Below are 12,543 nucleotides of genomic sequence, written 5' to 3' on the forward strand. Positions count from 1 at the left end.
CACCATCTAACTATACCAACTTAGTACCACTGCTCTCTATCCAAATAAAGTAGAGACAAAATGAGAATAAGATAAGGACTACAAACAAGATATAAGCAAAAAGAAGAATCAAATCAAAGCAATCAAAAAAAAAAAAAATTAAACATTAGATTTTTTACCAAGATTATTTGCAAAGTAAGGGGGGGTTAGTGCATAATTTAAGTGCAGAGGTAAAGTGGAATACAATGAAAAGTACTTTTCCTGGGGAAAGTGAGAGGGAATGTAAAGTACTTGTTTGTGTTAGTGTGCGCAATGGAAAGTGCAGTGTAAAATACTTATTTGTGTTAGTGTGCACAATGGAAAGTGTAGTGTAAAGTGCATATAGATTATTTATTAAATAAAATATTTTGATATATCTGACTATCAAAAAATTAAATTAATATTAGTTAATAAATAAAATATATTAAATATAATAATTAAACAAATGCTTACTTTTAGATTATTACATTTGTAATCAAATTTTAATTTTGTAATATCTAAATATGAAATAATTATACAAATATCGTACTACATAGCGTACTACACAAATATTGTAATAATAAAAATAAAAATAATACAAATATAACTCAATCACCTTTTTAATATAAAAAATTATATCTGTTCATACTAAAGTACAACACGAAATATTTAGTGGTGTTAAAACATAATAATTAATAATTTTGCCACATCTGAATTGTTAAAACATTTCGATAATATGATGCTCTTACAGATTGTACTGCGGACTCCCTTTGAGTACGTGCGACTAAAATAAATTATTAAAAATAAATAAATAAAAATAAAAAATAACATAAGTGAATATAATAAATGAATAAATTATTTTTTAATAACATAAGATATGTTTTAAAATTAAAAACCAATAATTTAATACAATAACATAATATATTTTTATGTATTATTAATTAATAATATATTGTTACAAAATTTAAAACTATTGGTTTAATTAATTATAGAAATGGGATAATTAAACCAAAAAAAATCATCAAATATTTATTTTAATAATATTGTAATTATGACTATTAAATCACTAATTTAATATAGTAATTATAAAATAAATATATTTAAAAATAAAAATAATTATTTTTAAAATAAAAAATATAAATTATTACGACGGTTTAATTTTTCCTAATTTAGAAAAAATTAAACTATCGTCTTCCTCACGGTGCGCATCGTCTTCCTCAGCGGCGGGAGACTACAACGACAGGCTAGCGGGCAAAGGCGACGGAGGCAGCGGGCCAGCGGGCGACGGCAACGAAGGCGGCACTCCAACGATACGCTGAGAGGGAGAAAAGAGGGAGGCCGAGAGGCTTTACGACGAAGGCTCGGTCTCCCGTGCTCTACGACGGAGGTCGAGAGGGAGAGGAGAGGGAGGCCGAGAGAGAAGAGAAGCCGAAGTAAGGCGATCGAAGTCGCTGAAGGTTGCGAGCGAGCGAGCGAGAAATGTTTTTTCTCTGAAACCTCGTTTGACGGAGGTTCCTTCCCGACAACCCGAGCCTAAGATGTATTTGAGCGATGGTAAGTGAAATCAAAGCTCGACCCCTCTGATTTCACTTACCATCGTTTTATGCCTGAAACGGGAGAAAACAGAATACAATTGTATTTCACTTTCCCCCTTCACTTACTGTGCGCACTAACCTGTTTCGGCCCACTTTCCATCTAACAATACCAACTTAGCCCCACTACTCTCTATGTATTGTTAATTTTCTACACTCTTCTGCTTGCAAAATTCTCCACGCTTCCACTTCGGTCCATGGCAATGATTTTCTGTCTCAATTAAAAACGTAATGGGCAGAATCCTGTAAATAAGAATTTCAGCTTGGATATTGAGAAAATGCTTGCCACGATTTTGATGAAAGCTTCTCACGGAGTCAAATTCCGAAATTTGTAATTGGATGGTCAGTTTATGTTCACTCCTTTGCGCAAATTTCTAAAAGACATAAGACTTATATAATTTTAGTTATCTATCACTATCGATCAACAAACATAAAAATATAATTTGCCAAAGAGTACATTTTGGCATCATCTTCAATTTTTACTTTTTTTTAGGTGTAAGAGACTACAAAACTTTTGGTTGGAATATCATATTTAAGCATTTCAATTTTGTACTCGGCTTGCAATCAGTGATGCCTACGTATTGAGAGCTATTGGGGTCACCACTTGGCAGTGTAGAACCAGAGAGAAACATTATAAAATTCACAGAAACACAAAAAAAAAAAGAAGATTCTAGGATGAGTCTTGCAGCGGACCAATGGATTGAGACAACAGCATCACAGCTCATTCACAAGCATTCTAGATGCAATTTAGAGATCATGAACAAAGCTTCCAGACTCCACGCCCGTTACACTATGGGATTTTTTGATTCATAGATGATTACAAACATGTCAAAAATAAATCAGATTAACAGAAACAAAGCGAGCGACAGAGCCAGCCAACGAGCCAGAGAGACCCAAGATTCACCTGGCAGCATCCATGAAAATTACTTGAATTCATATCAACGAAAAGAACAAAATACATGCATGCAGACCAGAACCTAGAATTATATGTTGATTAAATTCACTGAAAGATGATATATTTCTTCTGTTTGGGGCAGTTCACACGAAAGCCCTTTCATTATAAGTCAGATCCAGAAGCGTAAGAGGCTCCAGAGTATTGGATTTTGCGAGGGGGGTGAGGTGTACTTATCTGGACAGAGATAGCACTCATGCATTTCAACAGTTAATATCTACAACATCGAAACTGATCTGCAAAGGCCATCACCATCCCACCCGGACAAAAGGTATTCGGAGCACCATACCGGGCTTCGAAATTTCAAATTCTCTAAATAATAAACAGTTCCTTCGGGATGAGGAAGTGAGGCCAGAAGAGAAACATTGGAGATCCCACTTACCACCATCTTCCAATAAAGGGCCAATCTTGCATCTCCGTGACACAGTGATTGTTGGCCTGGAAGACAGCTGTGAAGAAACAGAAATTCAAGAGATAATTGTAGCAGGCATGAGAAACTCATTTCGAGGAACCATGATCTAAACATTTACAGGAATCACAGTAAGATGTAAATTTCTTCTGGGAAGAATGCCCTCACAATCCTCTAGTCAAACGGCATGCGGAGCCCGTGCTGTGTATAACTTAGAGAGAGAAGGCAAACAGGATATGAATGAGGCCCCCGCTTGCATGCCTGGACCTGCAACCACAAGCTATAACTTGTCATTACATATAATGAGTGTGAACTTGTACAAGTAACAGAAGCAAAACAAAGGCAAGAAAGGAAAATCTCACGAGATCCTCATGTGTCACCAAGTTGCTCTTCCAATGCTCTCTCTTCCCCCTACTGCCATGATGGTTGCTTAAAAGCCAAACTCTCAGAACCCCAACCTCCTTCAGGCTCCTTCCTCTTCACTGCCTGATACATCCTAGCCTGCTCCTCTGCCAAAGCCTGAGAACTGGTAACCAAGAGTTGCCTAGATGAACCTGAAGGCATCCGCTCATCTCGCCCTTCTATATCAGTGCTTCCTGGACCTGCATTGAGATCCAAACCCTGACGACCCCATTTCCGACTACTATCAGCACTGCCAGTAGTACTGCTCTCAGGATGGCTTATTACATAAGGCCTCGGAAAATGAGATTGAACTGGTCCAGCCGGTCCTACTAGCTGGGAAGGAACAGCCGAGAAGCATGGCCCACCTCCCGATGTAGAATCCATATATGTCGATCCACCAGAGAAAGAGGTCAAGGCCAAAGGAAAATTGGTGCCAAAAGGGAAGCCTCCATATGAAAATGCTGCAGCAGCAGGAGGGAATGGCATAGATGCAGCAGAAGAGAGCACCGGCCCCCGGTAGAGATCACCTCCAAAGGTCCCACCTGTGGCTGATCCTAATATTCTCTGATGCGTGCCACTACTAGCGACAACTGGATAGGGCTGTTCTGCTCTATCTGGTAAGAAAGATTGAACGGCAACAGCAGAATAGGAATTGCCATGTGGAAACCAAGAAGTGATGTTTCCAAGCTCTGAATTATTTATCCTAAGGCCAGGAATAGGAGGTACAAATGGCACATTGGTCCTAGGAATCTGCTGGCTCCGCAGAGCTGGTTCAGGACCACCAACTTCTTCAAGGCCAGGGCCATTGTTCAAATCAAAATCCCGCAGCACATTCACCTCACCATTGGGAAATCCAGCTGAGGATGATGACGATGGCCGTCCCTGCATAATAGGCACTTCCAATCTCCTATTTGTGCTCAGAGGAAATTGGCCGTTTTCAGCACTTTCATCCAATCTATTCAAATCAAGATCTAATCCTCCAGAACTCCTGACAGAGGCAGGATTGCTAGTAGACACTGAATCCATATTTGGCTCGGGATTTGCAATTTGAGAAGCCATGTCTTCAAGAATTCTCTCATCAGCCACATTTAAATCGATATTCAGAGCAGCACGACCTTGTTTTCCCCCACTATAATCAGATGATGGTCCTTCAGCGCCACTCGATGGAACCTCTAGAAATTTTCGCGGTTCTGCTGGCCTGAAGGCACTGGTGGCAGCAGATCCTTTCCACCCAAGCTCCACTTTACTTTTCAGAAGGTTCTCAGGAGGTACAAAGGCCCCTTTTGCAGCAGCAGCAACTGGAATAGGAGCACTCAGGCCACTGGCAGAAATTAGAGTAGCAGAAAAAGGCAAGGGACTATGCAAATGGACAGCTGATGAACGTCCCGGTACAACAGTCAAAGTGACAACATCCCCTTGGTTGTTGCCATCATCAGATGGAAAACCTTCATTTAAATCAAAATCAAGCTTTGTAGCAGTGTCTGATGCAGCAGGAGTAGATGAAACTTCAGCAGTTGATACACACTCATCTGTCTCATCAGCCTCAGCACCAGACAACTTTGATCCAGCAGATTTCACACATTTCTCAGACTCTTGAGCAGGTCCAGATGGCAACTCTTCAGGCTCAGGAGCCTCTTTCCTTTCAAATGAATTTTCCACAGGCCCATCATCTTTGTTTCCCCCAACTTGATCATTAGATTCTGTATTATCCAAAGTAGTCTTCACTGCAGTAGTCTTCACTGCAGCATCTTGCCTGCCACTTGGTTCTGAGTTACTCGTTGTCTCCATTATTTCAGTCTTAGCAGGCTTAAAGTCGTCATCAAGCTTTTGTGAACCAGAAGATATGAGGTCCTCGCTTCTGTTCAATGCAACTTCCACATGATTTGTGGTCACAGGAGGACATCCTTGCTCTTCTGCCGACCTTTCATGCATAGTTCCTGAGTTCACACAACCTGCAACTGAGGGTTGGCACGATATAATTTCTTCAGCAGCCTCCTCAGCTTTTAGCGTAGAACTAGCACTTTCAACATCACATCTATCACCTGTGGGCACACAAACAAAGTCAGAAACAACACCAGTTGTACTGTTCTGAGCATCATTTTCACATGCATTAACTAAGATCTGATTTTCATTTAATAATGTATTTCTTTGCTTTGGTTTTAAATCAACAACACCTTTTGGACTTTCAACAGCAGTACACTTCTTTTTCTCATGTAGTAGGGTTCCTTCTGTCTCTGAGGCCTCATCTTTCACAATAGCAGAAGACATTGGATCAAATGCCAATGAAGCTGCGGCACAACCACGATCAACTGTTTCATCAGGTCTGGCATCAGATTTTAAATCCACTGCAGAAGCATGAACTTGTTCGTCTTGCTCCAATAATGGCTCATTTTGTTCAGAGAAAATCAAACTGCTTTTACCATCTCCTGAGATGCTATTGTTGGCAACCGGATGCAAACTCAGCGGCTGTGACTCATCCTTCACCATGACAGGACCCATACTGTTATCCTGCTTCTCATGATCACCATCAGCGCCTTCATCAGTATTATTGCTACCATCTTCTGTACCATCTGCCCTCAACAGTCTCAACTTGGTAGTGTTACTACCTGCAAGAGAATCATCCACAGCAGGGGAATTTCTCTGAGGAGAACTAGACGGAGAAACAGTAACAGATTTGGACATTTCTCCTGCAGCCACACTGGCAAGAAGATTCATCCCTAGATCATCCCCAACTGATAAAGATGCACTAGCTGCTTCAGAATATTTGACACAACTTTCAATCAAAGCATTCATGGAGCTGTATGAAGGCTCATATGGTTTTCCCAGCTTAGCTTCAATCAGGGGGGCACCTTTTTCACTTCCTGGAGAAGTGGCAGCACCTTTTGAGATCTCCAATGACTTGCCATTTTCTTCTGTGACTCTGGTTCGCTCTTCATCCATAACAGTGGCAGGAGACCTTTCACCTTCATCAGATCCACCCAATCCATCTTTCACATCATTAATCTGCCATGACTCGGTATTCACATCTGCAATAACAGTAGCATGACCATCAACCTTTCCCGTTGTTTTTCGATCGCAAACATCCTGTCTGTCAGGAACTCCAGGAGAAGAAGCTCTGCTACCCATCACAGAAGGCTCCTCAAAAGAGCCACCACTGGCACTTCTAGCAGGACTTCTACCAGGGTTCGGAAGCCTGACAATAAGTCTGTGACTGTTTCCATGATCAACAGTTGCCATTTCTGCAACCTTTTCAGAAGTCAACCCAGACTGTGACACTTTATCAGTTTGAGCATTCTTGTTTGTGGAACCAGATTTCCCAACTACCGTCTCCTTTTGCAACACAGAAACACCTGATCCCACAAAGCCATTGGTGGACTTCCGGCTTCTAGATCCACCAGCACTGCTCCTGTTGGCACTTATTGAGCCTGCAGTCGAGCTCCTTGCATCCTCCTTCCAAGTAGAACCTGTAGTTTTTGCATGATCACCCGAACAAGATTGACTGTTATTCTGAGACTGGCTTGAGCTGCTACTCCTCTCCTCCTTTATAGGTGTCAAAGGAGGATCTGAAGCACCCTTTGAAATCACTGTTACAGAAGGCACTGATTGGTTCAGTTTCACTGATGCAGGAGATGATGAAGACGATTTCCCCATGGGATCTCCATGATTGAACTTAACAGAAGCAGTCTTGGTTGCAGAAGGCTGTGTGATGGAGCTCTTCACGACCTCAGAAGATCCTGAGCGACGATTCCCTCCATGAGAAACATCAGGAAAACCAGTCTTTCCAGGCCAGGAAACTGTCTGACTCGGTCCGGACTTGGCATCATTCATCTTCATTTCCGCTTCCACACGTTTTTTCCAGGTATCAACCAAGCTCCTGGCCTTTCTCTGTATTTCCAAGTTTTTATGGCTTCGCAAATGATTCACAGATTTCCCAACATGGCATGTCTGCAGGGCATGAAGATTTACAGGCAGCTTGTCAAGTGCTCGAAGCAGAGCTAATAGAAGCTCCTCTACAGACTTGTCACTCTCCTTTGGACTACTACCATCACCAAGCTTCCCCTTATGAGCCTCCTGAAGCCAGTCATCTAGAACTGGAACACCCCTCAACTGCACAAACCTACCAAGGCACTCATACCTCTCGGTGGCAGCAATCACATCGGCAAGCATTACCCTACCTACCAGATCTATTTTCTTTTCAGCTTTATCAAGCTGCATGAGATGAACCAATTTCTCAACCCCTTCCAGGTTCATAAGCCCTCCTTCTTTGTCAGTTATTTTTGCAATCTCAGCCTTTATCAAGATACTTTCTGGTCTAAAATGACTAAAATCCCCATCATCAGGTTTAGTTGGACGCTCCCGCTTGATGGGCTCTGAACCCTGATCACTTCTTTCTCTCTTCCTATTCTTACCACCTTGAGAAGGAAATGAAGTGGAGCTATTTTGTACACTATCTGATCCAGGCTTTAACTGCTGTGTGGATGTCGGACCACTCAAGGCTTTTGGAGAACGTCCTCCTGACTGCACTGCTGCATGCATTTCTAGAAGTGTTTTATCTAATAGCTGATCTACTTCTTCTTGTCGCTCCTGATAAAAATAGAAATAGTCAATAATTTATGATTTGCTAGTTAAGCTGAATACTAACACCCCCCACCCCACATCACCCCCACATAAAAGAGCAAAAATGGAAAGCTAAGAAAACACAAAGTAATGTGCAGAATGCAACCATAAATGCTCACATTTATGTAATCCTGATCAGTTAGCCACCATAAACATTTGTTTGCAATGTCATACACTCGCCGGCATACAAATGAGGATATCCCTGAAGGAAGTTCAACACCTTTACGAAGAAATGTAACTTTACATGGGTGGAGCAATGATGCAGCAGGTATCTCATCCTTGTGGAACGAATAGAATACTTCGTTAGGAGCAGCTTCCAGCAAAATGCCTTTGCCAAGCTTTATGTCTGCTGGTCGGTACAGCCAATTCACACCCAACTTTGGGTAACCATCCTCTTTAGTTGCAGATAAAGAACGAATTATTCCAATGAAAGGTGGGGAATTTCCAGCCTGAAAAAGCGCACAGTCACCAACACTAATCTTGCGTCCATCCTACAAAAATAATGAGAGATGCTTCAGTTAAAGTTAATGATGGACTCAGATACAAACAATTGTTACCATAAACGCTTCACATGTCCAGATAAAATTATGTCAAACTTTAAACCGAACACCACAACCTCTTAAGCAATATAATAGCTTAACTGATTCCAGTTGAACATCTAGTTGTCAGGAAACAGATTTCTCTTAGTTTTTTCTAGTTTTTATTACTCTCACATCTTCCTATCCTTCAGAGTTCTATAGACCGCTATCACATTATTCTCTCTCAATAAAATCAAATATCATACTGTTCAAAAAAATCATAAAAAGTATTTTTATTGGTCTCTTCGAGCTGCAATCTACAGCATGAGTCTATTCAAAGATATATTGGGAAGAACTATACTGAAAGTTCTTATGCCAACAACATAATACCAAGAAAACCATTATTTTTCCATACATAGCATGAGTAATTGCCATTCATTTCTTACCCTTACCAAAACCGAAATCAGAACATGAATTTAACCCAACCAAAAAAAAACTATTATCCTGAATTTGATTTTGAGCATCAATGAACATAAGTATGTTAAGAAGCAATCTGATAATAAATCTTCACAAAGAACACAATCACATAAGATAGTAGCAGATTAATGAAAATAACAGGGATAAAAGTTTTAAATTTAACCAAGTAAAATATGATTTTTATAGATAATTATACTGAAGCCGCAATCTAAAAGAATGTCAGTGGTATAGAGATACACATACTTATTAGGAGACTACACTTCAGTACTGACAACACAACTTAAACCCAACATGTCATACAGATTAATAAAGACAAGAGATGCAAAACACTACAAAGTCAGTTCAAGAAATACAAACATGGTCAGATACCACATCAACCAATAGGAACCACCCAAACATAGCAGATTTCAAGAAGCCAAGATTTGAGAGAACCATTATCATTTAGTTCTGATAACAAAATGAATTCAAATACCATCCATGACTCGTTATAAAACTAACAATAGTGAAATAGATAAACTCACAAGATTCCTATAGGAAGTTATTTTCTTAGTTAACTGAATCCATGGTCTACTAATGGCAAGTACAATTTTGAGCAATGCAAAGGCTTATCGGCACCCATATTGTTCTTCACATGCTATCAATGAGATTCAAGAGTTTCAAGTTGACAGAAAATGCAACAGAAATAAAAATAAAGAAATGTACAAGTGATAGTATTTAAAGATAAGGTTTTGAATATAGGTTAGACAATTAAATCGCCATATCCGTGAAACCCAAACCCATGACATCACATTAAGAAATTCTCTCAGTGTGGAGTCAAAGGCAATATCTATAGAAATATTTCAGAAGATATCCTCACATCAGTCCAGAAAAAAACACAAACAGAAGAAAATAGATATACATGCTTCATGCAAAAAAAAAAAAAAAGTAAACAGTTGTCTCAATGGGACATTAGATTAAGGAGTACCCTTTAATCACAAATTAGCTCGGTAGTGATCATAGATTCAGGTAGGTCCTCTGTCAAGAGTGATGCAAACCCTCAAAATTTGCAACGGTATCAATGTAATTGCCATTTTAGAGGAAAAATTGTAAAAATTGACATTGCAGAAGTTTCCAAATAGCAATCTGCATAAAGCAAGATCCTATTTCCATAACATCTAAGGAGCTTTATAAAGTCCTACGAGTCAAGATGCTATTTTGATAATTTGTAAACTGCAAACATTTCTCACTATAATAGCACAAAACACACACAGGCCATGAAAATCTGCAGAGCTGTAGACTGGTTTTACTGAATATGCAAGATGTGGAGGTGGACGGACAAAAATACCTTGTCAATAAATACGTAGTGCCATCTGAAGCTACAAAAGCAGCTTGCAGATTTACTTGACACATGAGAGGGCATATAATATGCCCTCCTTACATTTCTTGCTCAAACTCCAAATATTCCAACACAGCCCGAATTCTAGCAGGCTATGCATACCACTTCAACGAGTTCAACTGATCTAAAGCCAGAGTTGCATTAAACTCTTCTTGGCAATGCAAAAGTCAGCACAACAATGTGCTCAACAAGAGACACAGTCAAGAATTAACCAGAAGATATAAATAATTTTCAAAATGCATTCAGCTTTCTCTTTTATCTTTTTTTTTTTTTTAAATGGTCTTTTAAGAGTCATTCTAGAAAATTTTATTATTTTTTCCCTGAGTACAGCAAGTGAAAAATATGATCTATATTTCATCAGAGGCCATTCTAAAACAAATTAGACCATTTCTCTAAATGGTTAAAACCTGGAGTGTCAATAAAAACCTGTATTCTACGTTGCGTCAATCCTCCTACATGAAAACTTGAAATAAAGGATAGTCGATAAAGGAAAGAGTAAAATTAAGAAAAATATTAACTTCTTAGCAGATAAACAAATAAAGAACCTACCACTCACTAATTGTATATTTCCATTTTCAGAAGAGAAAGCCATATATATCAGATTCAGTGAAATGACCACAAAACCCATGAAAGACGCCTAAATAGAAGAGAAATGCAGGCTGAAACGAAGACAACAAAAAAAGAAGCAAATAAGGAGGGAAAAAGCACCTTGCAGAACGAATCGACGGAAGAATCAACTACTGTTGTACCGAGAACAGGCCCCGGCAACATGTGCCGCCTCCGTTTCTTCTCCTCACCTTCCCGCCCATGCATAGCCTTGCATCTTTCCCAATTTTAGCTTCGATTCCCCCAGCGAGAAACATCAATCCAGGTGTAATTACTCCAAGCCCGAAACCCTAACTTAACACAATTCTTTAATTAAAAAACCCTAGATCCATTTCCAAACTCGTCAAAACATGGAAACCCTACGCGATGCTCCAATCTCAGGGTAAGCGGAAGATTTTGAGAAATTCTTCACGGCAGGGGTATTGACAGCACGAATTGACTATTTCGAAGTCGTCGGATCAGATCTAAGGGCAACAGAGGCAATTGAAATGAAAGAGTCGGAGAATCCCTAGCTATTAGAAAGATGTGGTTTTGAAGGATCTAGGAGAGGATGAGAAGGAGACCGGGGGGTGGGGGATTGGAGACGCTAGAGAAAATGGAAAAAGGTTGAGGGAAATAAGAGAATGGTTTTTCCAGACTACGCCAGACGGCAAAGGGAGACGCGTACTTGGAAGCGCAGGGCGGGCAGGGCGGGCAGGGCGGGCAGCGCGGGGTGGGGGTGTTGGTGGTGTGTTCGATCGGTGGTCTTCACAGGCCTCACACGACCTAGATGGCTCACGGAGTCCTCTAAGTGGGGCCATCGTCAGGGACTCATGTATGGCCCGGTACTCTGTAAGAAAAAAAAGGTCTAGTGTCGTCGGGCCCACCGTTACACGTCAGTAGAACAATCGTATCCATCCATCGCATCGATACTCTAATAGGGGTCGGAATTACTTTGTTCAAAGTCACTTTGCCAACTCAGATAATTGTTAATCGGTTAACTGAGATAGTGTTTGACATATTTTGCACAAAATGACTATTGGTATTTATTAACCCTCATCAAACCCATTTGATTGGGTAAACCACGGCAATATAGTTCATTAATGTTGACTTTATGAGGTATTTAAAGGGTAGATTTCGTGGATAGGAGGATTAAAGGATTGCCCCTGCAAAACGAGATGTTTTTCTGTAGCCAGAAACATGTCACATGGTCACATTGGTCACACTGCTTCAGCGTTTCACAGGAAAGTCAGTTTAGAGACCAATTCGAGAGTCGGTTCAAGAGATTAACGAGTCCAGTGTTTGGACATGAAAGAGAAGAGGCTAAAATACAGCTCCGTCCGGCCTGTTTTGGTCTAACCTCAACTGTCTCTGAGACTGTACTGCCCCAAAAGGAGAGAATTGGACAGTTCCTACAATAAAGTCATCTTCCTAACTGTGGCACGGCCGTACCGATCAATGGCTGAGCTTCTCTTTCTTGCCTGGCTTATTTCAGAAGAATTATCTTTTTTTTATTAAATATTTTTAAGAATAATAAAAATAATTAATTATTTATTTTTCTTTTACGAAGGTTCCAAACAAACCCTTAACCAGATTTGGGCCATCCTTAACGGCTGAGT

General features: G+C 40.1%; 1 protein-coding gene across 2 annotated transcripts; it reads right to left on the bottom strand.

The window, feature by feature from the left end:
• Window positions 1-2,310: 2,310 nt before the first annotated feature.
• LOC137936184 (uncharacterized) lies at window positions 2,311-11,568 on the bottom strand. 2 transcript variants are annotated; one of them, XR_011109517.1, is made up of 6 exons: window positions 11,048-11,568; window positions 8,089-8,460; window positions 5,527-7,936; window positions 3,313-5,394; window positions 2,924-3,217; window positions 2,311-2,493 (listed from the first exon to the last, which is right to left on the bottom strand). XR_011109517.1 is itself a non-coding variant. In XM_068780747.1 (5 exons), exons 1-4 carry the CDS (start codon window positions 11,150-11,152, stop codon window positions 3,362-3,364), a joined length of 4,920 nt encoding a protein of 1,639 aa, XP_068636848.1. In that variant the 5' UTR covers window positions 11,153-11,568; the 3' UTR covers window positions 2,311-3,217; window positions 3,313-3,361. The 2 variants fall into 2 exon arrangements, 1 of the variants encoding a protein (XP_068636848.1); XM_068780747.1 differs by having other exon boundaries at window positions 2,311-3,217.
• Between the last annotated feature and the right edge of the window lie 975 nt (window positions 11,569-12,543).

Source organism: Aristolochia californica, unplaced genomic scaffold, assembly GCF_029961685.1.
Source record: "Aristolochia californica isolate CCGP_79_NKW_82.1479 unplaced genomic scaffold, dmAriCali1.0.hap1 SCAF_7, whole genome shotgun sequence".
NCBI lineage: Eukaryota > Viridiplantae > Streptophyta > Magnoliopsida > Piperales > Aristolochiaceae > Aristolochia > Aristolochia californica.

Coding starts and splice junctions, on each gene's coding strand:
- LOC137936184 (XM_068780747.1), bottom strand. CDS start 11,152: ATGCATGGGCGGGAAGGTGAGGAGAAGAAACGGAGGCGGCACATGTTG. Junction 7,937..8,088: donor CTGATCAGGATTACATAAAT/GTGAGCATTTAT, acceptor TATTTTTATCAG/GAGCGACAAGAAGAAGTAGA. Junction 5,395..5,526: donor TGCTGTTGAAAGTCCAAAAG/GTGTTGTTGATT, acceptor GTGTGCCCACAG/GTGATAGATGTGATGTTGAA.